The 26,216-nt window shown below is 44.5% G+C and overlaps 1 protein-coding gene across 6 annotated transcripts in view; it reads right to left on the bottom strand.

Annotated features, from left to right (window-relative positions):
• CTPS2 (CTP synthase 2) overlaps positions 1-26,216 on the bottom strand; it is a 2,467,148-nt gene that overhangs the window by 156,546 nt on the left and 2,284,386 nt on the right. For 2 of the 6 annotated variants that reach the window (XM_069636802.1, XM_069636803.1), the window contains one exon: positions 7,539-7,646. The exons of 2 other annotated variants lie outside the window; for them this stretch is intronic. In XM_069636802.1, coding sequence (XP_069492903.1) covers positions 7,565-7,646 — 82 coding nt within the window. In that variant the 3' untranslated portion in view covers positions 7,539-7,564. Of the gene's footprint in view, positions 1-7,538; positions 7,647-26,216 lie in introns of those variants that run through there. 2 more of the 6 variants (XM_069636797.1, XM_069636800.1) reach the window with 1 other exon arrangement.

Consider the following 26,216-nt stretch of genomic DNA (forward strand, 5'->3'; position numbering starts at 1 on the left):
ACCTGACCTTCCATTTGAGAGAGAAGGTTCTCTCTCTGAGGAAGACGTACTGGAGGACAGATGGACATATCTAGAAGATCCGGATACACGTTCTCCCAGCCCAATCCGGGGCAATTAGGATCATGCGGTTCCCAAAGCGTCTCAGCCTCCTGATGACCTGAGGAATTACGGCAATCGGAGGGAACGTGTATAATAGTGGGAAATTCCAATCCACCACGAACGCGTCCCCCAGGGCTCCTGCCTGCTCAGAGCATCTGCCGTCATAATCTCTTCCCTGGTTAGATGAATTGCCATTAAAGAGATTCCCTCCTGAATCGCCCAATACCAGAGCTGCATTGCCTCTCTGCACAGGGGTAGAGACCCCACACCTCCTCTTTTGTTTAGGTAGTGCATGGCCACTGTGTTGTCCGTCATTATCAGGACATTCTTTCCCCTGACAGATGGCAGGAAGGCCTTCAGCGCTAGTCTGATTGCCCTCAGCTCTAAAAGATTGATATTTAGTTTGGAGTCCGATGGAGACCAACGACCGCTGATTGTCAAATCGTTGGCATAAGCTCCCCACCCCAGGAGTGAAGCGTCCGTCAGTACTGTGATCTCCGGCCATGGTTGCCAAAAAGGTTCTCCTTTTAGGATGTTCTCTGTACAGGTCCACCATAGAAGGTCTTGTTTGACCTTGTTCGGAATCTGGAGAAGACCCGTCATTTGACCCAAGAACTGGGACCACTGAGTCTTTAGGGCCCATTGAAGGGATCTCATCCTCAAGCGTGCCTCTGGCACCAGAAAGATGCAGGATGCCAGGAGGCCGAGCAATCTTAAAAAGTCGTAAGCCTGAAGATTTTGGGCATTTTGGAATTTGGAAACCATCTGAAGAATGTCTTGAGCCCTCGTCCTGGGAGGCGAGCTCTTTCCCAAGGATGTGTCTAATACAGCTCCTATGTACTGAAGCTGTTGGGAAGGTGTCATTTGAGACTTCTTGAAATTGAGGGAGAAGCCCAGTTTGTGGAGGAAGTGGCATGTGACTTTCAGATGATCCAGTGCCTGCTCGGCAGAGCGTGCTCTTATCAACCAATCGTCCAGGTAGGGGTACACATGAATCCCCCCTCTCCCGAGGTGTGCTGCCACCACTACCGTTAACTTGGTGAAGACCCTCGGGCGGAGGTCAACCCGAATGGCAGGACTCGAAACTGATAGTGTGAGTCGCCAACTATGAACCTCAGGAATTTTCTGTGTTTGAGATGAATCGGCACATGAAAATAAGCATCCTGGAGGTCCAATGACACCAACCAGTCCTGGAGTTGAAGGGCCTGAAGGATCTGAGAAAGGGTAACCATCTTGAATTTGTCTTTCCTTGGAACTTGTTCAAGTTTCGTAAGTCCAAGATGGGTCTCAGTCCTCCGTCCTTTTTGGGGATCAAAAAATACAGGGAGTACCATCCCTTGTTCCTCTCCGCTGCAGGTACCAGTTCTATAGCACCTTTCTCCAGCAGGGCTAGAACTTCCTGCTGTACGAGCGGGTTTGAAGACTTCAAAGGGTGTCTCCCTGGTTGATTGCTTTGAGGTTGCTTTAGAAAAGGAAGGCAGTAGCCTTGGGCTATAATTTCTAGAGCCCAAACATCTGAAGTAATGGCTCGCCATTCTTGCAGATGCTGCGACAGCCTGCCTCCTACCGGTGTTTTGTGGTGCAAGTCCTCAAAGTAGTTTTGTGGTGGATGTTGCAGACGCTGATGGCAAAGATGCTGCAGCTGGAGCTGGCTTAGCATGTTTTCCTCGTCCACCACGAGTGGCCTTTCTTTGGCCCCTTTGACTGGCCATTCCTGTCGTCTTCCCATATGAGGTGTAATAACGATAGGATCGTCCCCTCCATGATTGCCCTTGCGCAAGAAAAGGCTGAAGTTGCCTAATAGCAGCTCCTAAAGATTTGGCCGCTGCTTTTGAGGTCTGCAACCTCTCAAGGCTCTCGTCAGCCTTGTTGCCAAAAAGGTGAGACCCATCAAAAGGCATGTTCAGAAGGCGGTTCTGTACGTCTGGTGCAAAACCCGACTTCCGTAACCACGCAAACCTGCGCATTACCGTGCTAGTGCCCATGGACCTGCTTACACTATCCGCAGTGTCCAATCCAGATTGAAGGGATTCCTGCATGGCTTCCTTTCCATCTCTAACGATGGCTAGGAACCCTTCCCTTTCTTCCCCTTCTGGTATGTGCTGCGCCGCCATTGCGATGCACTCCCACAGAGTGTACGAAAATGTTGCCAAGGCACATGTGGAGTTGGCAGATTTTAAAGCCATGCTCCCAGCTGAAAATACCTTCCGTGCCCAACCATCCACACTCTTATCGTCCCTGTCCGGAGGGATAGACGGGTACGCAAGTTTGTTGGAAGCTGTGGCTGCCTGTATGACCAGACTCTCGGGAGTTGGATGTTTTGACAGATAGCCGGGGTCGCTACTGGCTGGGCGGTATTTTGATGCGAGGGACTTATTTACCGGAGGAATAGAATCCGGAGTTTCCCAATTCTTGGCCACCCTGTTTTGTAAGGCTACATGAGAAGGTAGTACTGGGTCTTCAGTGGGACCATGGTCCAATATGTCTGTTAAATCGTCTTGGACGAATTGGTCTGGTGGTCTAGCCCATCCCAAGTAATCTACCACCTTGGTCATTAACTGACGGTAAGATGGACTAGCATGCTCTCCTGGATCTGGTCTACCAAAGTCATTCTCAGGAGAAGTGTCAATGCCACTTGCATTATGTAAAGACTCCACCAAATTTCTCATTCTGCTTTCCTCTGAGGTCAAGCATTCTGGTACATTTGGGGTGCCTTCTTCCAATCCAAAAGGTACATTTTCCTCCTCAGATCTCTCCTGTTCCTCAAAAATTGAAGTCAAGGATTTGAAAAACTCCTTCCTAGGGAGAGGCTTGAAAACCTTCTCTGGTAGAGGAGGAGGAAGAGGTGTAGTACCAGGCTCTGAAGAAATTACATGTTTTGTAACTTTCTCCTTCTCTTTTTCTGGGTGCCCTGGCTTGGTTTGAGCCTTTGGTGCCAAGGGTTTCGGCGTCGATGTCGATAAAGGCGCCGACGGCATCGACGACATAGTGGTCGTCGATAGGGTCTGCTTCGAGGGCGTCGAGGCAGTCTTCGATGATTTTCCCTTCGAGGTGTGACAGGTCTCGGACGGCGTCGGTGACCTCGAGCGGTCGACTCGACTCGAGCGTTTATCGCTCGGCATCCTGGAAGGATCCCTATCCTTCCTTTTACGATCACCCGGGCTCGAGGGCGAGCGAGTGTCGGAGCGATGACGTTCCCGGCCGGCTTCCGAAGAAGGCGCGGACCGAGGCTACACCTTCTCAAACACCTCCATCATTTTGACCCTGAATGCTTCCCACTCTTTGGAAGACAAATGTTTTGTGGGGCATTTCATCCTTTTCGGAGACTCGTCTGACGACGAGGTGGAGGGAGACCTTTAACGTCGTTTCTTCGATTTTTTTGACGAAGACGACGAGCGATGAGAATCGCTTCGGGATCTAGATCGATGCCTATCGCGTCGAGGAGATTGCTCCTCATGGGGTCTCGACTCGACGCTAGAGGCTTTTCGATCCTTCCGACCTACCTGTAGCTTTCCTCTCCTTTCTCGCAAGGCCTTCCCCGTCATCGCCTGACACTTCGAACAGGCCTCCATGTCGTGGCCTTCTCCGAGGCACCATAAACACTCGCGGTGCGGGTCCGTGATCGACATTTTTGAGCCGCACGACTTGCATTTCTTGAAACCCGATCTCGGGGTCGTGGTCGGTGTCGATGACCAGGACATATTTCTTGTTTATATATATATTCTCACAGAACTCGAGGCGTGCCGAATGTCTGAAGCAACGTAACTGCGGAAAAACGGAACTAAGGCCAACGGGCGCCGCGTGTGCTACTTATACACCCGATAACGTCACCCTCGACGGAGGCCTTCGAGGGACCATAGACTCGACGACATTGACGCACGGCGCCCCCTGCCGAAAAAATGTCCGAAGAGCAGCAAAGCTGGACGGAATACAACTAAGATGAGGAATACGTTGGAGGACACAATCCACTCAAAATATATATATTCTTTTTGTTTTTAATTCCCTTTAAAAATGCTTTAATAAACGCTTTCAAACCGTATACAGTAGTAATACATTTCAAAAGAATAACCAACACTTCGAACATTTTGCTTTAGACACTTCTCAAAATGTCGCCTCCTTCTAGTACTTACTGTAGTGAATCGGGGTCAGCATCAGTAAAATGAGGGCGTCTACGGAGTTAATTTTTTGCATCCAAACATAGAGTACGATCTTGCCACAGACAAAAGAGGAATCCATGCAAATTTTGGGAGACTGGGTTCAACGGTGTGGATTTGTATAGCTGGAAAAACATACACACATACATACATTCCGCTTTATACATAAAGATGTAGTGAAAAGCTATTATTTTAGCATCGTTGTTAAATGGAGACCATTGATTGCAAAATCAAAAACAAGAAATGTAGGCATAACAAAGGAAAGTAGATACTTAATTTCTTGTGCTTTCTTGTTGGAAAGGTATTTCCTGTTAGATGTGTGGCATATTCGGCAACATGTCATTTCAAACTGAAGATTAGATGCGTGCGTTGGTATTGCAGCTTGCATCAACAGGCACACAATTACTGTTGGAAATCTGTGTTTTCTTCTAAGGGCTTAATGGTGGATCACCTTTCATATTAAACATCATCGAGGGATGCTACTGCATCCAGTGGCGCGCCCTATGCCATGATTACCATGTAGGTCGTCTTCTTGCCACTTTCCATGATTGCCAATGGAAAACAAATTTCAACTCTGCCTCTGCCTGTGCCCCACAATCGCTGCAAATATATCCATACTCACACTCACAAAGATGCAAAAGCACAGACGGTGTCAATTATTGAAAACTTCCATCCCTAGGCTCCACATGCACAGCGCCCCTAAAGGCCGGGAGAGTGTCTAAACAGATGCCTTCACTATAGCCCAGTGCTCACCAGCACCAACCATGCAGGGCTACACATGGGATAGCCCCCTTACATGAAGGCCTGCAGCGCCTCTGTCCATACAGGTGAAAAGTGAATAGAATTCTCTAACATGCAGAGTCCTCCTGGCCTGGAGAGCTGACTACGCTTCAGCACACATTATGCAGAAACCCCCACCAGCCATGCCAGAGGCCTATAAGAGAGAGTGCCTCTTAGTTTTATTTCTCCCATTCAGAGGTCTTTGGCTTGTCAATCTTTGTCGCAGTTTCTTAAGCATGTAAAGTGACAGAAAAAAATACCTTTTGCGCCCAATTCACAAAGATTTGTAAAGCAGCAAACCAGGACATGTTTAAAGCATCTTTAAGAGGCTTGTGTGCAAATGTATGTATTGGGCATTTGTAGGCGTTTATGCATCAAGAATTTGTGTTTCAAAGCGCCCAAATGCAGTTCAAGATTTGCTCAAGGGCTGCTCAGAAATGCTTCTGGCGGCTCTAGGTTTGCTCTGGTAGCAGGAGCAAATCTGTTTCTCTGAGGTAGCAAGAGCAAATCTGTTTCTCTGAGGCAGCGAGAGCAAATCTGTTTCTCTGAGGCAGCAAGAGCAAATCTGTTTCTCTGAGGCAGCGAGAGCAAATCTGTTTCTCTGAGGCAGCAAGAGCAAATCTGTTTCTCTGAGGCAGTAAGAGCAAATCACAGATGCTAAGGGCATCCCAGGATTTGATCCATTGCAAATGTTTGTGAACATATTTGAACAACCTCATCAATCCAAGCTAAGCAACTTAAAGGCATGCCCTGGCTACGGTATTGCAAAGTTTAAGAAAGGACTGAAAAAGTGCACTCTTTTGACCAAGGATTTAAAAAACGGTAAATTCCTTGACAGCATGCGAACCACTCACACAACTTCAAAACAATATCACCTTCATGAGGCCATACTTACTTTCTCCTGAGTTTGCCAAATGAAGCATGAGGGTATAAAGAAAATGAAAGAACACAATCTTAGCACGATTTGCATCAAAGGGATACAATACAATAAACACAAATAATTCTAATCTCCACAATTAAATCCAAGAAGTATGTGTAGTGCATATTGGAGATCATCACAGTTTTCTTCCGCCAAAGCTGGCAAAAATAAAATTGTTGTGCAAATTAATTATTACATTACAAATGAAAACGTGCATTATCGTTCAGATCTATTAATTGTGAAGCATGTATAGTTTGTTGACAAGAATGAGGTTTAAACATGGAAAAACGTAATTTAGTGTGGTACGGCACACTGACATTTTTGCTAAATCAATTACAATTTGGTGTAAGCCTCTGGGGCTGCCAGTTTCAAGAATGATACTGGATCACACGTATCTACTTAGATGTAAAATATCTTATGATTAGTGAGCAAACCTTTTTTTGCTGACCCAGGGAGAGTATCAAATAACCGTCCCTTTGTCTGGCAAATTAAGGTGTTGGGGTGTGTGGGCACGCGTGTGTGTGTGTCTGTGTCTCTGTGTGCGCGTGTGTGGTGAGGATCCTATCAAGACAATTATTTTGTTTTGAATTGGAAGCTGGGGGAATGGCCAAGGTGCAGCTCAATGGAGTTCTGAATCTCTGGAGGTCCAATGTCTTGCTACAGACTATATGCGGGTCCCTGCATGTTAGCACTTTAAAACTGGGGGAGAGGGGGAATGGAGCAGGGAAGCTCGTGGATGCAAAGGAGTTCCCACCAGGAAGCATTTTGGACCCCACCAGATGCAAACACAAGGGTGCGGACCTCCTTGCCTGACCTGCTGATGTTAAGATGGTTTTCTGACAGCAGTCTCGCACAACGGCAAGTCGGCTCGACCTGAAGGTGGAGATCCCTTTCTGGCATTGTTCATCAACCTATCGGGGCACATAGGGTCCAGTCCGGTGCCCAGGTTTTCCAACTCGAGAGGCAAAGAGGAGAGGAGTGCCTGTTTGAAGGAACCCCCACCGCCTTGAAGAGGCTGAGTTGCTCTAACCAGAGATGCACCTTTCAGTACGGGCAAATCCAGGGAGCCACACTTGCAGTGCATCATAGGGAGGACACGAGGTAGGAAAACACTGACCAGGGATCTAATATAATATCCTGGGTCGTAGTGGAACAAAAGGTTTTCCCCATCTCAAGAAAATTGATATATACCGAGAGGCACATGACGGGCAGCAGAGATATCTATTGTAAAGTTACCCTCCCTTCCCTGTCCCAGGGTGAATTCATCATTGATGCCCTATAAAGCCACCAGGACACCTATATTGGCAGAAGAGGTCAGGGCTTATACCACCTGCGTTTTTGAAGCAGATTAAAACAGCACAGCAATGTTCCTGAGCATTTCATTATTTGCCCGGGGAGATATCAGCGCTTAAATCATAGCCCTCGACATTACTGCAGGCAAGAGGTGCTGACAACCTAAGGTGAGATGGAGCTAGGCACACTGCCAGGTCTGGAATAAGCCAACTGTGGTAATTTCCTGCCAGATCTCTTCTCTTTTATTGATATACGGTCTCCACCACCTCGACTCACTATGCTCCATCCTAAACCCAAAGAAGAGAGGGTACCTCCTCCATCAAGGACCTTGTTCAGCCATCTGGGGTGGGGAGCTCCAGAGCCTCCCCGCCTCTACCTCCTTGAGCAGTGATGCTCTAACCCTGCAGGAAATAAAATATGATTATATCCCATTGTCTCCAGACCCTGAAACATGATATAACAACTTTAATGCATGAGCTGTGCGATTCCATCAGTGAACTTAATTAAAATGTGCAAAGGATTGGGAAGTCAGTGGACAAATTTGAAACAGCATTCTATGATCATTCACTGAACCAGGACACCCTAGAACATAGAGTTCTTGAGCTAAAAGAGCATCAACGCTGCACAGATGAGAAGATAGAGAAAATCGCTCATGCCGAAATAATATTAGACTTTGTGGGATTCCCAAGGATGTACCCAACTTCAAGCTAGAGGAATACGCACTGGCTTTGTTTGCCTCCATTAAAGGGGAGACAACCAGAGATTAATAATACATGGATCCACAGAGTGTTGACACATTTGTAGCAGAGAAAAGAATTGACTGCAGATGTCCTGTAAAAACTACACTTTTTTAAATACAAAGAACTGATCTTGCAGAAGGTGAGATCCCAAGATACATCACCTTTAGACAGCTTACTTTCTACCAAGCTCTTCCAAGACTTGGCCCGCCCAGAAACCATTACACGTCGCTGGCTTATGAAACCCCTTATAACCTGACTACAGTAAATAACCATTCCCTATTGAAAAATCATTTTAACCTAAGAAGATTCCTTGCATCAGTTACATCATTCTCTAGAGAGAGGCTTAAAATCTCCTTGAAAAAGCTTAATCTGCCAGAGGGCCCAGAGTTATCCTCCTCATGACCCAAATGAGCCCAACAGACTTCCCGTAGAGCGAGAAGACAAAAACATAGAACACCCTTGATGGACAGACATGAATGTAGCAACGACTCAACTGCACAATCTTAATGTTACTTAACTTTGCTATTTAGCCTCCTACTAAAACAGTAACTTTTCTTTTTAGTCAAATGTTGAACTCATATCTTTTTTATGATAGGGATCTGAAAGTTTTCAGAAGTCATTCAGAAACACTAGGATAGCCGTATATGAGAGGTCAAGCTGATCTCTGTCGGGTTTCAGTAACGCAGCTTCTTTAGGTCGACAGCATAGGCAACACGCATCCCATTCAGGTTTATTACCTAATGTACCCCTTATGGGGCCTGAAAAAGTTAATCATGAATGTATCTGCTATTAATAATTATATACAAAACTTAGTTCAGGTTATGCAATGGTTATTTTACCTCACCTACTAAACACTTCCTGGCTAAAACCCAAGATTTAGACGGTTCGGATGCCAGTAACAATCAGAATGCTGCAGAATTATCTATTATACAAAACCTTTAATACTAAACTTATCATACAACCTCCCATGGGATCTCATGTGCCACAACTTCATTAGAAAACAACTTGAACCAGCCAAAGTGACAAATATATTCTACACTGATGCTATGGTGCCAAATACACAATTTACGGAAATCTACATTGAATTTCTAGATTCCTGGTAGATATATATCGGATCAACAATGCACAACCTTAAATGTGCTTAATTAGACATTCAGAGCTTAAATTCCCCCATAAAAAGTAGGAGAATTCTTAGCAAAATTCAGGAATTAGGCGCAGATATAGCCTTTTTGCAAGAACCCTACCTCCTCCATTCTTATTGCCACCGCCTCAGATCAAGATAGTTCCTGCATCAATTATCTGCTTACTTCACCAATAAAAAATGACCGGCTTACATTCTAATCAATACAAAACTACTTTTAAGGACATGATAATCTTTCCACGAAAAACCAAATTCAAAAAGGGAAGATAATTATAGCAGGGGACCATATTTCAGTACTGAAACCTGAGATCGACAAATCGAGTGCTTTCAGCCCGATAGGGTCCATCCCGCAGCAACTCCCCTTTGAGCCATGGACGATTTATATTTGATAGATATTCAGAGACATTCCAATCCATCTATGAGAGAATACACCTATTACTTGCACATGCATCAAAGCTTCTTTTGGTTAGATTACTTTTTGATCTCTCATTTATTGATTTTCCCTACTTTGTCCTTTTTGATTGAGCTTGCAACAGTTTACAACTATGCACCATTCACTCTACCCTTGGACTTAGAGTAGCAACCCACATTTAAGACCTCTCAATGGTGGGTTAACGACTCTGTTGCAGGACCAAGGTAACCTTGCTTCACTAGTACCCAATATTTCATGGACATTTCCTCCACTGACACCTCAATAGAAACCTGTTGGGAAGCATTCATATCAACTATAAGAGGGCAATTAATTAGTGTCACATCTAATTAGAAGAAGGTTTTACCAGCTATACAAATAGAGACCGGAAAACAAATTAAAACCCTAGAATGCCGATACAAAATTAAGGGCTCTTGAATATTATATAGACAAATCAAAGCCGCTAGATTCGAATTAAAAGCACTATGGGCGTTGGAAATTTCCCACAAATGACTTAACACAAGGCAGTTTTATTTTAGCACATCAAACCAATCCCCTACAGTACTGGCTCCCAAACTAAAAGTGCATAAAATCAGAAATATGATAATAAAACTACAAGACTCTGAAGGCCAAATACATTCATCAGACACGCTAAATTAGAAATCATATTTGGCTACTACTCTACATTATTTTCATAGGACCAGATAGAAGAATCTAAACAGGAGTAGCATTTACTTGGCTCCAATTTACCATCCTTCTCTATTTCTGACAATACAAAGCTAGAAGTGCCCATCCTACCTGAGGATGTTGCTCTGGTTAAACGCAACCTCCACATTAATAGCTCACAAGGGCCCAATGGGTTCTCAGTCTTATTCTACAAGCAGTTTGAATCTATACTTCCTCCACACTTAGTAGAGATTTATAACAGTTTCCTAAACACAAGAGCAGTGACGCTACCAAGGGGAATCGACTTTATTAGCAACATTAGGGAAAGATAGCACCTGTAGTCAATCATACAGACCCATAGCCGGACTGAACTATGAAGCCAGAAAATATTCAAAAATATTGTCAAAATGGTTTTGACTGTACTCCCAAATTTAATTCAAGCAGACCGACAGGGTTCCTTCATGTTCACCAAACACATGATAATATTTGCAGAGTAATCAATTTTCATCGATTATGGGAGCTCTCAGAAGAATTTTTTTATTTTTTATTTGTGTTAATTGTATTACAATTTTTACAAAGAAAGCCAGAAAAGAAAATCTGGAAGAATCCATATTGGGTAATCTTCCTTGTTGTCTTTATGTCCATATTGGTCCCCCGAGCTGAGTTCAAAAAGTCCTCTCCTCGTAAGAAGTTCAATCAAGTATCCAGGGTTTCCAGGCCAATGTTTTTCATGGACAAAGTCACTGCGATTACCCACCGAGTTTTTTCGCGCTCATCAAAAGGGATCACCACTCTTCACCCAACGTTTTTATGCATCTCATGATTTTGCCCAAGTATGTCTCCCTAGCGTTCTGTGTACCAGAGCATGTCAGCAGCAGGTGCAGTAGACTCTCAATTTGGTTACTGCTATGACAAAACCGGCATTTGTTGGAGGTGGATTTATCTCTAATTGCCAATATTTCACAAGTTTTCAGCAAATTTAAACACATTCTCATAAATGATCTACTCAGCTGTTTATTCGGGAATTTCTTCAGATACCCTCTCACTTCATTTACCTTATTTAGGTCAGTAAACATCTTTGTAGAGAGTTTATAAGATGCAGCCTTTTCCAAGGTTTTACTCCAGTTCAATTTCTTTATCTTCTTTATTGACTTATACAGATTGTTTATGAGTTCGTCTTCCGATTAACATATTTCCTCCAGTGTGTGTATATTGTCAGAAGCCCATCTTTTTAGGACACTATTTTTGCCTTCCTCAAGTTCTTTTGCAATGATTTCAAAGATTTTCGGTTGCGATTGTTGGATGACTTTCCGATACAACAATAGCGAATTTAGATCAATTATTGCTTTCAGCGAAGATAGGCACAGTTCTTTATGAATCAGGGTCACCGGAGTAGAGGAGGGCAGACCCAAGACCTTACGCCAAAACAAGGCTTCCAGGTTAGGCCAGATCTTTAACAGAATTTTGGGCATGGCCTCGGCTCCATATATCACTGCGGGAACCACTTTAACTCTGTAAAAGTTTAGGATCGGGATCAGGGAGAACGGGCAGTACTTCCTGTCCAGTGCCTTTGCTTGAGATGTTAGTGACTTCATTTTGGCATAAAGGTGTAATAGCATCGGTTTCTCCACAGAGTTGTTACTTAGGGTAATGCCCAGATATTTAAAATCTGTCACTTTTTCCAGGGCTACTCCCTCGGCGTATCATTTTGAGGTTTTTAATTTTCTTGAAGTTTTTTCAAAGATCATTATTTTAAGCCTTACTTTTGATAGATGCCGAAAAGGCATTCCTCGTATTGACTGGAGGTATCTTGAGAAAGTACTAAGATATTTCGCCTTTAAACCCAAATTGATGGTATACGTATTAGCTAACTGTGTCCCTCAACCTACATGCATTCATATTCAATGGGGCACTATCCAACTACATACTTTTATTTGCCCTGTTCGTGGAGCCCCTTACCCAACAAATACACCATTCCGAAGACATCCGAGGGATCAATGTAGGGCATTCACAGCATAAAATAGCACTGTATGCTGACGTTCTTTTCTTTTCTTATGCATAATGCCATCACTACCTTGCATAACATAGTATCCCATCTAAAGGACTTCTACCAAATTTCAGACTTTAAGATGAATTACTATTAAATATCTCAGAACCCAAATGGACAAGAGACATTCTGAGATTTAGATTTGATTTTCTTTGGAAAGTAGACACACTAACATATTTTCTGATTTAGCACACAAAATCACAGCATCCTCTTGACCAATATAACATCCAGGGCCGTGTATGAACTATTCATGATATGATATGAAAAGCCATTTATAACGCACCTGTACTCAAGTGTTTCTAGGTGTGATAAGACAAGGAAGGGAGGACAGAGGGAGGACAAAACAACGATCTTACTAGGTCATGTGTCATTCAGATATCACAAGTGCAGGGCTATTGAGGGGGAAAAGTGCCAGGGGGTTAGAGGAAGGGAAAGTGCAGGTATCTCATAAGTGCTGCCGTTAAGTGGCTCGTAAGTGCAGAGAATCAGGGGACTGTAGGGTTGCAGATACAGGCCCATAAGTGCAAGGAGACCCGGAGGCAGCACAAGAGCAACTGGACATGCAGGAGCATGGACCCAAAGTTCAGTGGGTGGCCAGGAGGCCAATGTGAGGAGCAGTCAGGGAATCAGAAAGGGAGAGGGAGAAAGAACGCAGAATCCAATAGGAAGGTCTTGAGTTGCTTCCGGAGGTGGTTATGCTCAAGTTTGAGAGAGGCAGGGAGGCTGTTCCAGAGGGTTGGCCCCAGCCGAGGAAAGAGATCTTCCCCCACTCTTTGCTTTAAGTGAAACCTATCTCAATGGGCAAAGCAAGAAATATCATGGCAGAGTAGGATTACCACAATGAAAATGACTATCCTTCTCAAATTAGTAAATATATTTCAATCTCTTCCTTTAATAATCCCAAAGAAGATTCTACAAGATCTGCAATTACATATATTTAAATTAATTTGGGCTAAGGGGACACCTAGAATCCTGTGGAAAACAATATTATCCAAATTAGATGGAGGCATTGGAGTTCTTGACATCAAGAGATATTTGTTTGCTGCCCATCTAGCACCCACACTTAATTAGAAAATACATCCTAATCTCAAATGCTGTTTGTAACTAGAACAAAGCATGTAGTCATGTCTGTTAGAAAAATGGTGTTGGCACTCTTCAAAATCAAGAAATACAGTACCTAAATGACTTCCAGCCACAAAAGTGACCATGGAATACTGTAACTGCGCAATAAAAGAAGTTCTGAACTTCCTCCTTTCCATCGCCACTTACTCCAGTCCTGGGCAACCTAGACTTTCCTCCAGGTCTTCATCCACCCGGATTCTTACACTGGACAGAAGAAGGACTTGAAAGTTAAGGACAACTTTGCAAAGTCAGGTTAAAAGGGTAATGGACTAATACCCCCCTGAAAGGTTTGTGAAAACTAAGTGTGTGATTTTGTAAAAATTGGAAATTGCAAGCGGGGACCATCTATATTTACAATTAAGTGATGTGAGGTCTACTGCATGCAATTTGCATTACTCTCAAAGCGAAGAGTAAACCTGAACAGTAAAATGTGGCAAAATCACCTTTACACTTCAGATGTAGTCTCCCCTTTGAGACATATGAAATAATGCCTGCAAATATGCTTTATAATGGATTCCAATGTAATTCGCCTGCTCATTAATGGATGCTAATGTGATGCGTTTTTCATTGGAATCCATTAATTTTACGCTTGCATGAAAATCTCATAGAGGCATAAAACAAAGTGCTCGCCTGAGATGGAGGATGAAAGCCAAGCAGAGATGCAATTTTACGATTTCATTTTCCATTTCGCTTACTGTAAAATGACCCCCTCAGCTATCTCGGTGTGTGTAGGTTCTTATTTTGGGGTTTCAGGGATGAGTAGGTTGAACCAAAACCATGTTCTCCTCTTCCTGTAGTGCTGTGATCAGTTGTTCTCTTCTGCTGTACTTATGCAAATCATTTGGGCTATAGGGTCTCCTTCCAGTATTACAGAGGACAGATCACTGTGGTTAAACAGTACCCCACAAACCCATCCTGATAACCACAGTCCATCCAGCTCTTACATCTAGATCAAATTTCAGTGCAAGACCAGACTTGGCCAGTATTCTCCCATATGTTCTGTGGAAACTGGACTCTCAGCTCTGTAGGCACCAATGCTCTACCTCTGGGAGGAACATCCACACTGAGCGTTCTGAAGAGGGCAAAGTTTGGTAAGGCAGCTGGGTTCTCATATTAATCCCCTCTAGGTTAAGAATTGCATTGGGAGATGATAGGCAGTGCTCTAGTTTGAACTCTTTCGATGTCCCTTCTGACACCGTTTGCCAAGAGGACAAATGGAAACCACATAAGATGGTATGGCATAGTAGGGTATTGTTTATTAGTAAAGCGCCTATACACAAAGCAAGTGTTTCAAAGCAATCAAGGAGGGAGGGAACAAGGGGAAACACAACAGTCGTTCAGCGCCCTTCAATTTCTGAAAGATACAAGTCTGCACGGACAGAGTGGGTGAGTCTCTTCTGTTTTTCTTCTCTTGGTAACAGTAGTTACATTCGGTTTTGACATATTGCAGTTGTACATTTTACTGTTCCCCCCCCCCCCCCCCGATATGGGTCTGACGTTCCATAACCTGCTTTTAATTGGCCTGTGGACGCCTTTTCAGTTATTAAGGCTGGTCTCTTCACAGGGTCAAAATGTGTAGGATTGATCACAGGACGATCCACTGCCGGTTCATGCCTGAGCTGTGGGCAAGACATACAGACCCCAGGCCCTCATCACTTAGTGGGTGAGGGTCCTGGGGTTCGTGGTCTCCCCCATGCCAGTGGTAAAGGTGAGGCAGGGGACATCATCACAATACCATGTGTTAAAATACCTCTCTCTGTATGTTAAAACAAGTGTGGAAAAATACTGGCATATTACAAAAGCAAAAGCACCAGTAGCTAATAGGATACATCTCTATATTTTCGGACTAACTGACAGGATCAAACTGATCCATAACAAGGCCAGAGTTACCTAAAAAAAAAACACAGCAGAAAGATTTTCATATAAGAAACAATTCCCCCAAATGCATCATAGGCTGTATTCTCGCTTGGGTATGGAACACTGTCTCTACACAGGTGTGCCAGATTTAGAGGATGTACGTGATTATTTAGTTTCCGAAAATTTCGAATCCGAAAATGACACATTCGAGATATTTCGGAAAGGTAATAATCACGAACATCACCCCCGTCCGCTATGCCCCCTCCCTCCACCTCCCTAACCGTTGATACTTACATACTTACCTCCGGTGCCCGACTTACCTTTTCTCCTGCGCCGCAGCGCTCACCCTGCGATGCAAGTTCCGCCTCCCCATCTAGAAGGGCAACTTGTGCTGCAGGGTGCTTTTCTTTTTTTCAAACTTTCTTTGGTCCCTGCTTTACTTTTTATGGAAGCGGGGGACAGGCCCGCAAACCCCGAAGTCCCATAATAGCTATCAAGGGGAGCGGGAGACACCCCCACCACCTTTGATCGGTGCCCAACCTACCTTTTCTGCTTCATCGCAGCGCTCACCCTGTGACACCAGTTCCGCCTCCCCATCTAGAGGCGTGATATCCACGGAAAGCTGCTTTTTTTTTCTTTTTTTTAAACTTTCTTTGTACCCCGCTTTCATTTTTATGGAAGCGGGGGACACCCCTTCAACCTCTGAAGTCCCATAATGGCTACAAAGGGTAGCGGGGGACAACACCCGCACAACCCCAGCTCACCTTGATCAGGATTATGCAACTTCTGCTATTTTTCAAATGCCGGATTCGACATTTTCGTCCGTTCTTTTTTTATTTTCGATTTTTTTCTATGGAACCCAGATTTAGACAATACATTGGAGTGGCTGAGCCAGGGGCCAGAGAGGATTTCTTCCCAAAGATCAAAAATCATGAAGTAGGTGAAGCAATAATTGGAGGTCCAATGCTGCCTCTTATGGAAAAGAAGACCCCTGCCAGTTGTCCAGGCAGGGGTAGAGGTGGATGCCACTTCTCCTGAGAAATGCAGCCACTGTGCGCATGACCTCTGTGAAAACTTGCGGCGATATGAGGGGGCCGAAGTTAAGTAGGTTGCAATAGTAAATGGGTTCTTTCACTGTAAATTGAAGGGAACGGCATGCAGACGCAAAATCACAATCTGCAGCCAGTCATTCTTGAAGTTCACATAAAAAAGCCAGCCCCCCACCAGCAGGGAAGATCTAATCTCCACTGGGATACATGTTTATCTCTGCTTGAGGAACGAAAGCTTGTACAGGCAGATACTCAGGATCTTTCACTGTTCCACCGGATACTTCTTGTCTACTGTAAGGAACCCGTAAATAACTCTTTTATGATCCTATTTGATGACCTAGAACAAAAGGATTGTGGAAACCTGTGTTGTATGAAGGGCCATGTTTGTGCAAGGGGGGAGTCTGAGTAGCCATTACTGAGAGAATTCAAGTATTCTCGGTGATGGACTTATTAAGGTGAAGTGAGATCTGTCCCCATATAGACTTCAGGTTAGCCACAAATGAAATCATGTATAAATGTAAGTTTAGGATTGGCTAAGGAACCCGTAAATAACTCTCTTCTATGATCATCCTAGTGGCATAGTCTATTTGATGACCTGGAACAAAGGGATTGTGGAAACCTTTGTTGTATGAAGGGACGTATTTGTGTGAGGGGGGAGTCTGAGTAGAGAATTCAAGTATTCTCGGTGATGGACTTATTAAGGTGAAGTGAGATCTGTCCCCATATAGGCTTCAGGTTAGCCACAAATGAAATCATGTATAAATGTAAGTTTAGGATTGGCAAAAAAGACTTTTCAGTCTTCTGTTAATTGAGATGTTGGCTGCTGGAAGAACAGTCCGGACAGATGCAGCTCTTCTGCAACCCTCTAATCCGGGAGATAGGTCTTAATCTGTCTGTCTTTGAGGTAGAAGCCGAGGATGTTGTATTGAAAAACTGTTTGGAGAAAGGCACAGTTAAAATGGCCATAAACAAGCTTTTTTAATCTACTTGAGCTGATCATCAGTCAACTAGTGAAACAGACTCATTCCTTTGCACTTGAGGTCCAATAGCCTCCTCTCTGTCTTGAAGTTATTTTTGGACTTTATGGATAAAAGGGAAACGACATATGATGATTTTAGAGTGGGAGACAAATGTTTATAAACCTTTCACATTGTTTTGCTGCCTGACAAGAAGTAAGTTACTTCGAAGTACAGAACTCGTTGTCTGACTATCCATTTTGTGTGTAAATAGCCCTTCTTGAGAAGCCGAAGTAATTTACATTGAGCTACACCACATTTCATTATGATTACCACTGTCTGGTGTAAGTGACGACCAGACGTAAGAGTAACTTACACCCAGCACAATGACAAAAACTTGAATCCATTTCAAACAGTCCCTATGTATTTATGTTTCAATGAAATTTGATATTACCTGAAATGTTAACAACATGAGGAGTACACTGAGGACGTTGCCAAAAGAAAAGATAGAGAGGATCAAAATATGAGTGAATATTTTATACAGTAATACATGACACTAAAAAAGGCAGAAAGGTAGTTGATCTGAGACCTACTGTATTGTAGTGGGTTATCGAATTAGGTCAATGAGACTTAGATCACCAATAGATTTAACAGCTAGTTGCGATACGTTCCCAACCGCGTGGCACAAGATTTGATTCTAAAATAAATAACGCCAATGAAACCGTGATTTTTTACACTTTGATTTGCAATTTAGTGATGTTTTTACTGATACTCTGCAGAATCTACATGTGTTTCTTCCTATCCCTGAATGGATGGCAGCAATGGGAGCAACCGCTCCAAGCCAAGGCGCAGTTTGCATTCATGATTCAGGATCCCAATCCTCCAATTTATAAGCTGTCTTGGGCTAGACACCTTATCGCAAGGAACCCTCCGTTCTCATTGTAAATTGAAAACGCCCCAAAGCTCCCCGAGTGACACTGAATATGCCATATAACAACATGAACTCATTACATTGAAATTGGCTGAGGAGGCAGCTTCCAGGAAAATGCTTAATACTCCGAACAGATTCACCATTTGCTAACATTTAATTACAGATAGTGATCCCTGAAGAGCTGCTCTTCAACTTAGCTGTTAGCAGCTCAGAAATTCCGGAGTTAGGAAAACAAATTCAGAAAATGAGCAACTCCCCTGTGCATTCAGGACTGACTGATTGACAAAGGATTCAGTGCATCAACAAAGAGAGCTGAGGCTTGCAGAGTCTGCCCTCCAGACACCCTTGGTTGCACTTGTATTTAGAATAAGGTGTTTAGCAAACACGGCGACATGAGATACATTTAATCCTTTTTAAAGCTTAAAATGTTTGATCTTTTCTTTGATGAGTAGAAGATTTGACGTTTCTGTCTACTTTCGTTTATACATCCTTTCACTGTGCAGAATCACATAATCGCATAAACACATTAAATGTAATGGCATAAATCATATAGGGCCTCATCACGAGTTTGACGGTAGCCCTTAAATGCGGTGGTATTGCTGTTACTGCCGCATTTAAGGGTCCGCCAAATTACGGCTTCGGTTGATTTCCAATCTGCCGAAAATGTGCTGATTTTCGGCGCATTTACCACCGGCGGGAAATCCGCCAGCGGTAAAAGTGTGAAATTTCCCCATTGAGCCCAATGGGGAATTCCCGAATGGGCTCAATGGGGAATGGGCAATCCCCGTTCCGCCAAACCCGTGATCCGGCGCTAATAGCGCCAGTGGGTTTGGCGGTAGGGCTAATAATGCCAGCGCTTTTAGCGCCGGCGTTACCGCCCAACTCGTGATGAGGCCCATAGTGTAAATGAGAAGGAATACGTTCACTGGTAGTCATTACTATTAGTGGCAGTAGTCGTGTCAGAATTAGTATGTTATCACCACTTCAAAAGAGCCTGTGAGAGTGTATTTCAAACATGTTTTCTTGTTTTTCTAGACAACTTTAAAACATAGCCTAGTAACACAGAATCTCACAAATCGAAACACGTTTTCTTAAAAAAATTTTTTTTTACTAGTTTTGATTTCCCAAACCTGTCTCTTGGGATTTCTAAATCCCAAATCAAAATCTGATTAACGTACTGAATTGAGGCTGGCAGCCAGATTATACCGTTTTTTGGGGTCACTTTTCTTGCCCTCACTTCTGCCCATGTGTCTCACTCTCAGAGGCTGTAGAACTGCTGAAGTGCTACAAGTTGCAAGCATTCCATATCAGTGGTATTTTGATTAGTAATTAAGCAATATGTCCCTCGCAGCGGGGCATTTTTTTTGTCCCGAAACGCTGCAACGTTTCGGGACAGAAAAAAAAAAAAGACCAAGAAAATGGCTGCCAGGAAAGGGAACACGGAGTCTGTTTTCCCTTTCTATGGTGGCCATCGGGAGCGGACGTGTTGGGAACAGAAGTGTTCCCAGCATGTCCGTTCTCGAAAGACGATACAGAAGAAGGTAAGTGGGGTTGGGAGGGCGGAAGGGAGGGTGGAGAAAATGTACCTGGGGGGGACATCCCTGCTCCGAGCCTCCACGCGGCTGGAGGCTGCCATTGTCCCCCACCGGGGACAAGTAAGGCAGAAGGTAAGTGGGGGTGGGAAGGCGGGGATCAGGGAGGACAAAAAAAAAAACACTTACCTGAATCCCCGGCGGGGGACAAAGGCAGCCTCCAGCCGTGTGGAGGTTCGGAGAGGGGATGGCCCCGATTCGAGCCCCCTCATTGGCTGAGGGGCTGCCACACCCCCCACCAGTGATAAAGGCATGGCATCCCGGCTGAGGAATTCCCGGCGGGAAATGCCTCGGCAAGGGCCAATCAGAATGGTCCTTTCATTCTGATTGCGCCCTCGCCGGGTACTAATGAGGAATATGTGGGAGCAAGTATTTATCCATCGGAAAGATTACTAAAGGGAACAAATATGTTCTTCTAATAGATACTTTTTTTCCTATTGATTCCTCATCTTAGAAAGTCTCCCAAAGTGGTACAGAACTTGGAGAAAGAAGGAGAGCGAGGAACCATCACCTACACCAGAAAACTCCGGTGGACTGAACAATCGAAATGGGCATTTTGAAAAGACAAGGAATCCAGATGAATGTGGGCCAAGATGCCTACGTAGGAGTCTTACATATCTCTTCTAGTCCATGTAATAGAATCCCTCCACTGGCCGAATGGGAGGAGAAATAGAAGAAAACTGGAAGATGAATCGTTTGAGAAGGATTGAACGCTTACACAACCTGTGGCAAGAAAGATGATCCGATTCTCAAAGTGACTTTCTCTTTTTTTTTTTAAACTTTATTTATTGATTGCGGTACACGTCACTGCAACAACACAACATTCCATACATTTATATAACTGAGATGTCTAGTTCAGATTTATAGAATGACATATGATATTTACAGAGCTGGCGCATTTCAGGGCCCTGTCGGGCTACTGCTAGCCGATCCCAATTCACATAGTTGCACTCTGAACGGGGCCCAGATGTGCTTTGGTTTACTTGTCTTCGGGGGTGTCATTACATACTGTTCCTCACACTCATTAACATACGTCAGTTCTTTGAGGAAGTGATTTATGCGTGGCGCGTAGTATACACTTCTTGGCCACTGCGCACGCAATGTTAAACAGCCTTCTAGTCACTTCAGATATCTTTCCTATATCCCCGAACAGGTTTTTGTGGGGTGTGAGGTTTGTTGGTACTTGTGTGATTTCTTCCAGAATGTTCACCACTTCTCCCCAGAATCCATATATGAGTGGGCAGCTCCAGTACATGTGAAATGAGTCAGCGTGTTCAGTACCTTAAATTGGATCAGCCGGAGGCCTGCATTGATGGATACCTTCTTGGTCAGTTCACAGTATCTCGCCCATGATTTATCTGCTATGGTTGTTCCCAGGTCGGTCTCCCAGGAGGCTTTAATCGTGTTTACTGTCGGCGTGTTTGTCTGTACAGCCGTGTAGAGCCCAGAAACACTGGCTTCCAACCGGGTGGACAGAGCCACGAGGCATGGGTGTGGTGGGGGCTCATCTGGCAAGAGAGGCCATCTAGCCTTGTACATGCATGGTCCAAGATATACCATAGGCTTAAACTGGAGACACCATACTACTCGGAAGCCCCTTTCTGGAACTTTCCCAGCATTGCACCCTCATATGATCCTGACGTCTAAAGGATCTTCCTCCTGTCTGTCGGGTGCTTGTGGCGCGACTCCGGCCGCTCCATGTGGCTGGGAACTGGCGAAGGAGTCCATTGGGCCAGTCTTTTTCCCTCCTGTGCCCTTCTTCTTGTTGCGCCCCATGTGTTGTGGCTTATGGTTTGAGGGTGGACTGTGTTCTCCCACGTATCAATGTCAAACGTGATATTATCCAGCAAAGAAAAATAGGGGTGTGTTTTCTCTGTACCCTCTCCCTGCTCAGGATGTTTTGCACGTTTATTGAGAGTGTGTTTGCTTCGTCTTTGGTGCCTAAATCTCCCCCTGGTGTGCCCCCCAAGTCTGTGCGGGATGTTGCCTTGCTGAGTTTCTTTGTAGAGTGCACCTCTGTGCGCTTCTGGTGTGATTAGAATATTGCCCGGGGGGACTGCCTGGCTGTGCCCGCTGTACTTAGGATATACTGAGGTTGCAGGCAGCTGTCCCACACTTAAGTATTTATGTTGACCCCATTACTGCTTTTGCCTGAGTCTGTGGGGGCTCAGTTCACCGTGCCTCCTTGAAATCCCAGTCTTGGTTTATGGTGTCCACATGAGAGCCCCCCCGAGCCGCCCCCACTGCGGATCGCGTGTCGGGTGTTATTTTGTCACTGATATTTAAGTGTCCGCAGGGGCTCCCTCCCGCCTCGCTCCACTTACTTGGTGTGGGGGATAATGTCCGCCCTCCTCGCGTGCCTCTGCCTCCAGCCCGTGCTGCGCCGGGGTGCTGCAGGTAGCATGTTACCGTATGGGGAAGCGGACGTGGAGGCCAGCCCCCTGCAGTGGCCGCGGCGCCACTAGCCACGCACCCAGCGGGTGCTGCACACAGCCCCTCCGACATCGCTGCCGGCTCTCTGTTCCTTCTTCTTCCTTCTCCGCGGCTCCCGCCGTCGCAGCCCCCGGCGGCCCCACCTGGTCGCGCAAGGCACCGGCTGATGTTGGTGTAGCACACCAGGGTGGGGCAGCCACTCGGCGTTCTCCTCTGGTCCTGGGTTCTTCTGTCACAGTGGCGCCCCTCCCCCAATGCGGCCTGCTGTTCGCGCACGCCCCTCCGGCACACCTCCACCAGGCGGCTGCACCAAAGCTTCCCAGCCGCCACAAGCCTTGGGCAAGATATCTCAGTGCTCCCTCAAAGTGCTCACACATTTTTTTCAGAGTCTGTTCGGGCAGCCCTCGCCACCGAAATATCGCTTTTTGATGCATCTGGAACGGCGCTGGAAGGATTAATTTAAATCAGGACTGCATTCGAGCCGGAGCTCATCTTTCAGGCAGCCATACTTGATGTGCGCAACAGCGCCCCCCTGTGACTTTCTCTTTTGAAAAAAGTAGTTTGTGTGTCTTTTCTAACAGGACCCTGAGATCACACATGCACCTGGCTGAAGTGATGGCAACCCGGATGACCAGCATAAGGGTGAGCAAGCATGGAGATGATTGTTGCATGGGTTCAAAAAGTATAATTATAAACAAGGTAAGAAGCAAATTCTAATCCAACGTAAAAACAAACCGGTGTGGTAGAAATGTAGTTAAACCTCTGGGGTGAAGTTCCAGTTAACCTTTGCCAAATGGTTTATTTTGGATCTGGTTACTAACATATGGGTTTTTGTACATCTCCTGTGCCACTATGAAGAAAGGTTGAATAGTTTGTTGTGTACGTCGCTATACATTGCACTGCCTTTCCTCTCTCTGCCCATACATCTACTGACAGCACCCGGCACTATTTGCAACCCTACACAATCCATGTTTCCGTCACTCCCCATCACCCCACTTTCCTGCCCTCCTCGCAGAACAAAGTTCCACTACCAATACCAAATCCAAAAATCACAGGTGGGCCAATGTTTGTTTTAGTGTGTAAATATAAATGACAAGTGGAATATCCTAGCCCACTTTACTATGACATACACAAAAACATTTTGTAGCACTGGAACAAAATAACACAAATATGCAGTTCAACCCAAATATCTAATTTGCACCACCCAGCTCAGATTAATTCGGACCAGTATATTGAGAAACCTTGCAACCACACCAAGAACATTGGGGATGCAGTAGGCATCTTATAACTAAGCTACAATGCCTGTCTCTGGACGACTACACACTCGGTTGAGGCATACAGGGAACCAAAGTCAAGTACGATGTATTATACAACCAAACATATTGCATATACAAATCACATATATAGATACAAAAGGATGCAGGGTACCCCTCCCTTCTTCACCTGAAGGTATGCAAAAACCACTCCGTTTTAACAGACACCTAACATTGGTCTGAATTTTTCATCAAAGACAGATCCCTCAAATTAAATAAAGAAACACAATTTTATGCGTCATCATATTGTGAAAAAAGGACCCACTGTTTGGGCTTCACACTGTAACATAAAACATTTGTTATAGAGCTTCAGTTTTTTTGTTGGCACCATATTACTAGTCATATAGTGTTTCAACAATATACCGTTTGAACCATTATGATAAAGCAGTGAAAGGTTAGTGGAAACAGTGAATTTATGTGATTTTGTTATTCAAAACATATTCAAGTCGATACTGTTGGTGTTTCTGACATAAAACGAGAATAACGCTGTCAAGGTCTCTCTTCTTATGCTTTCCTCGGGACTATATGACCAGTAATATGGTACCAACAAAAACTGAAGCTCTATAACAAATGTGCCCAAACAGTGGGTCCTTTTTTAACAATATGATGACAAATTAAATTGTGTTTCTTTATTTAATTTGAGGGATCTGTCTTTGATGAAAAATACAGACCAATGTTAGGTGTCTGTTAAAACGGAGTGGTTTTTGCATACCTTCAGGTGAAGAAGGGAGGGGTAGCCTGCATCCTTTTGTATCCATATAGTTCACTAAATTCTCTCTAGATACAGGCCCCCCGACAACAAAACAAGAGGGTCCTTTACCCCATTTTATTTAAGATACACAAATCACAAACATACATATTAAAACATCATATACATCATTCCTCCAGCATTAAAAACTCAAAAAATACAAAAGCAGCAATAGTTCTTTAGATTAGTGGGGAAGAGCACATGAGTTGCTCAATATCCCTGCAAGTTCCCAAATCCGAAGCAATATGTTAAGAGGTAAGTCCAAGAGGGATCCATTGGCAGTTTCAATACAACCCATATTAGATCCAATGTTCCAGACTGTAGTCATAAAGGCATCAACACCAAAAGTAACAGAAAAGGCTTGAGTCTTATCGTCCTTCAATGAGAGTAGAAAGAGTAGCGAAAGAAAAAGTGGACTAAAATCTCCACAAAGCTTTCATCACAAGGACACCTTAAATCCTGGAGTCTAAACTCAGCCATCTCCCCTTCTACTGACTTCTGAGGGAGGTGGTCTATGAGGAATTTCATGTATAGTGAGGACATGCTAGGATCTAGCATGTGCTCCTGAAAGGGCCTACAACATCTTACTTGCATAAGGGGAAAGTCGGGTCTTTCCCTGGGTATCAAGAAGGTCTTCATTAGTACAGCTGCAATGCTTGCTTAAAAGGCCTATAGGGGATAGGGGGGCAATTACAGTTAAAAATCCACAGTTCACACCCAATTAGTGGATGGCCCCACAAGCCTGTTTCAGCATTGTCACACTCTTGGCCATATGTGGGCTCCATGATCGACAAGATTAAAACTCAACTTCCCAGACATCAAACTATTTAACTGAGTACAGGCCCCCCCTTCAAAGGAGAAGCATGGTTTCAACTTTGTGTGACCCTACTCCTCTAATGTGTGTCTTGGCCATGTATCATAAGAAGCCATGAACTAAATCCAGAAGTCTATTTTCTGTGTGGGCAATGATGGCAACATCTTCTGCAAAGAAAATGTAAATCTGAACTCTTCTTTGAGGTAAAGTCAGCGTGATCCCCCTCTAACCAGGCACGCACATCGTTCAAAAATAGATTGAAAAGGTTTCGAGCTTGAACGCAACCTTGTCAAGGCCCCTCACTTTTGGAAAAGTCAGACATTGTTTCTCCATTTGGGACAAATCTAACTCCACTATGGGTGTCAAGGTGTAGACTTACAAGGAGACATAACAATTGACCATCATCCCCAGCTTTTCAATAGCTTCCCGAAAGAGATTACAGTTGATGGCTTTAAATACCATCCTTAATGAACGAAGCAGGAGTAGGTAAGGCTGTACTCTAAGCATATGCACTTAATCACGATCAAGTTCAGTCTAAAACTTTGATTGGTGGCCCAGCCCCTGTGTGACATCTCTCTGGACCTTATCTAGGTTGTCCCTTTCCTTAATGCATTCTAACAGCCTACAAGAGGACCCTACAAAATAGTTTACAGACCAAGGTAATGGGCGATATAGGGCTCATTCCTGTCACTTTTCTCAGAAAATTGGAAAGGAAAAACAGCTGTAGCCTTCCAGTTGTTGGGAATTACAACTGAGGCCAATATAGAAGTGCTAAATCCAAAGAGAATGTGGGCCCAGGTATGGAGTTGGCTAGAAACAAATCGGCAGGGATGATATCACCTCCCCTCACCCTGCCACCCTGCTACTCTTTTGTTGCACATAAGAGTAGCCAGATCCAAACGGAAGGTATGACAAACCCCACTCCCTCATTTGACCTAGAATGGCCAGCGTTGAACATACCTAGATCCAAAAGGGCTGTGTAAAGAGCCTGGTAATAAACCTCCAGGACCATTCCTCACTCGAGCTCACTGTCCTAACATAGTTCTTTGCTCCCGAGGTGACTACAGCCCCAAATGATTTTGTCATCCTTCTGTGTGGTTGCATTAAGCAAATCCTACCATCCCCTCTTTTCTGCCTTTTTGTTCTTTAACTT

Source organism: Ambystoma mexicanum, chromosome 7p, assembly GCF_040938575.1.
Source record: "Ambystoma mexicanum isolate Mex_15411 chromosome 7p, UKY_AmexF1_1, whole genome shotgun sequence".
In the NCBI taxonomy this organism is placed as follows: domain Eukaryota; kingdom Metazoa; phylum Chordata; class Amphibia; order Caudata; family Ambystomatidae; genus Ambystoma; species Ambystoma mexicanum.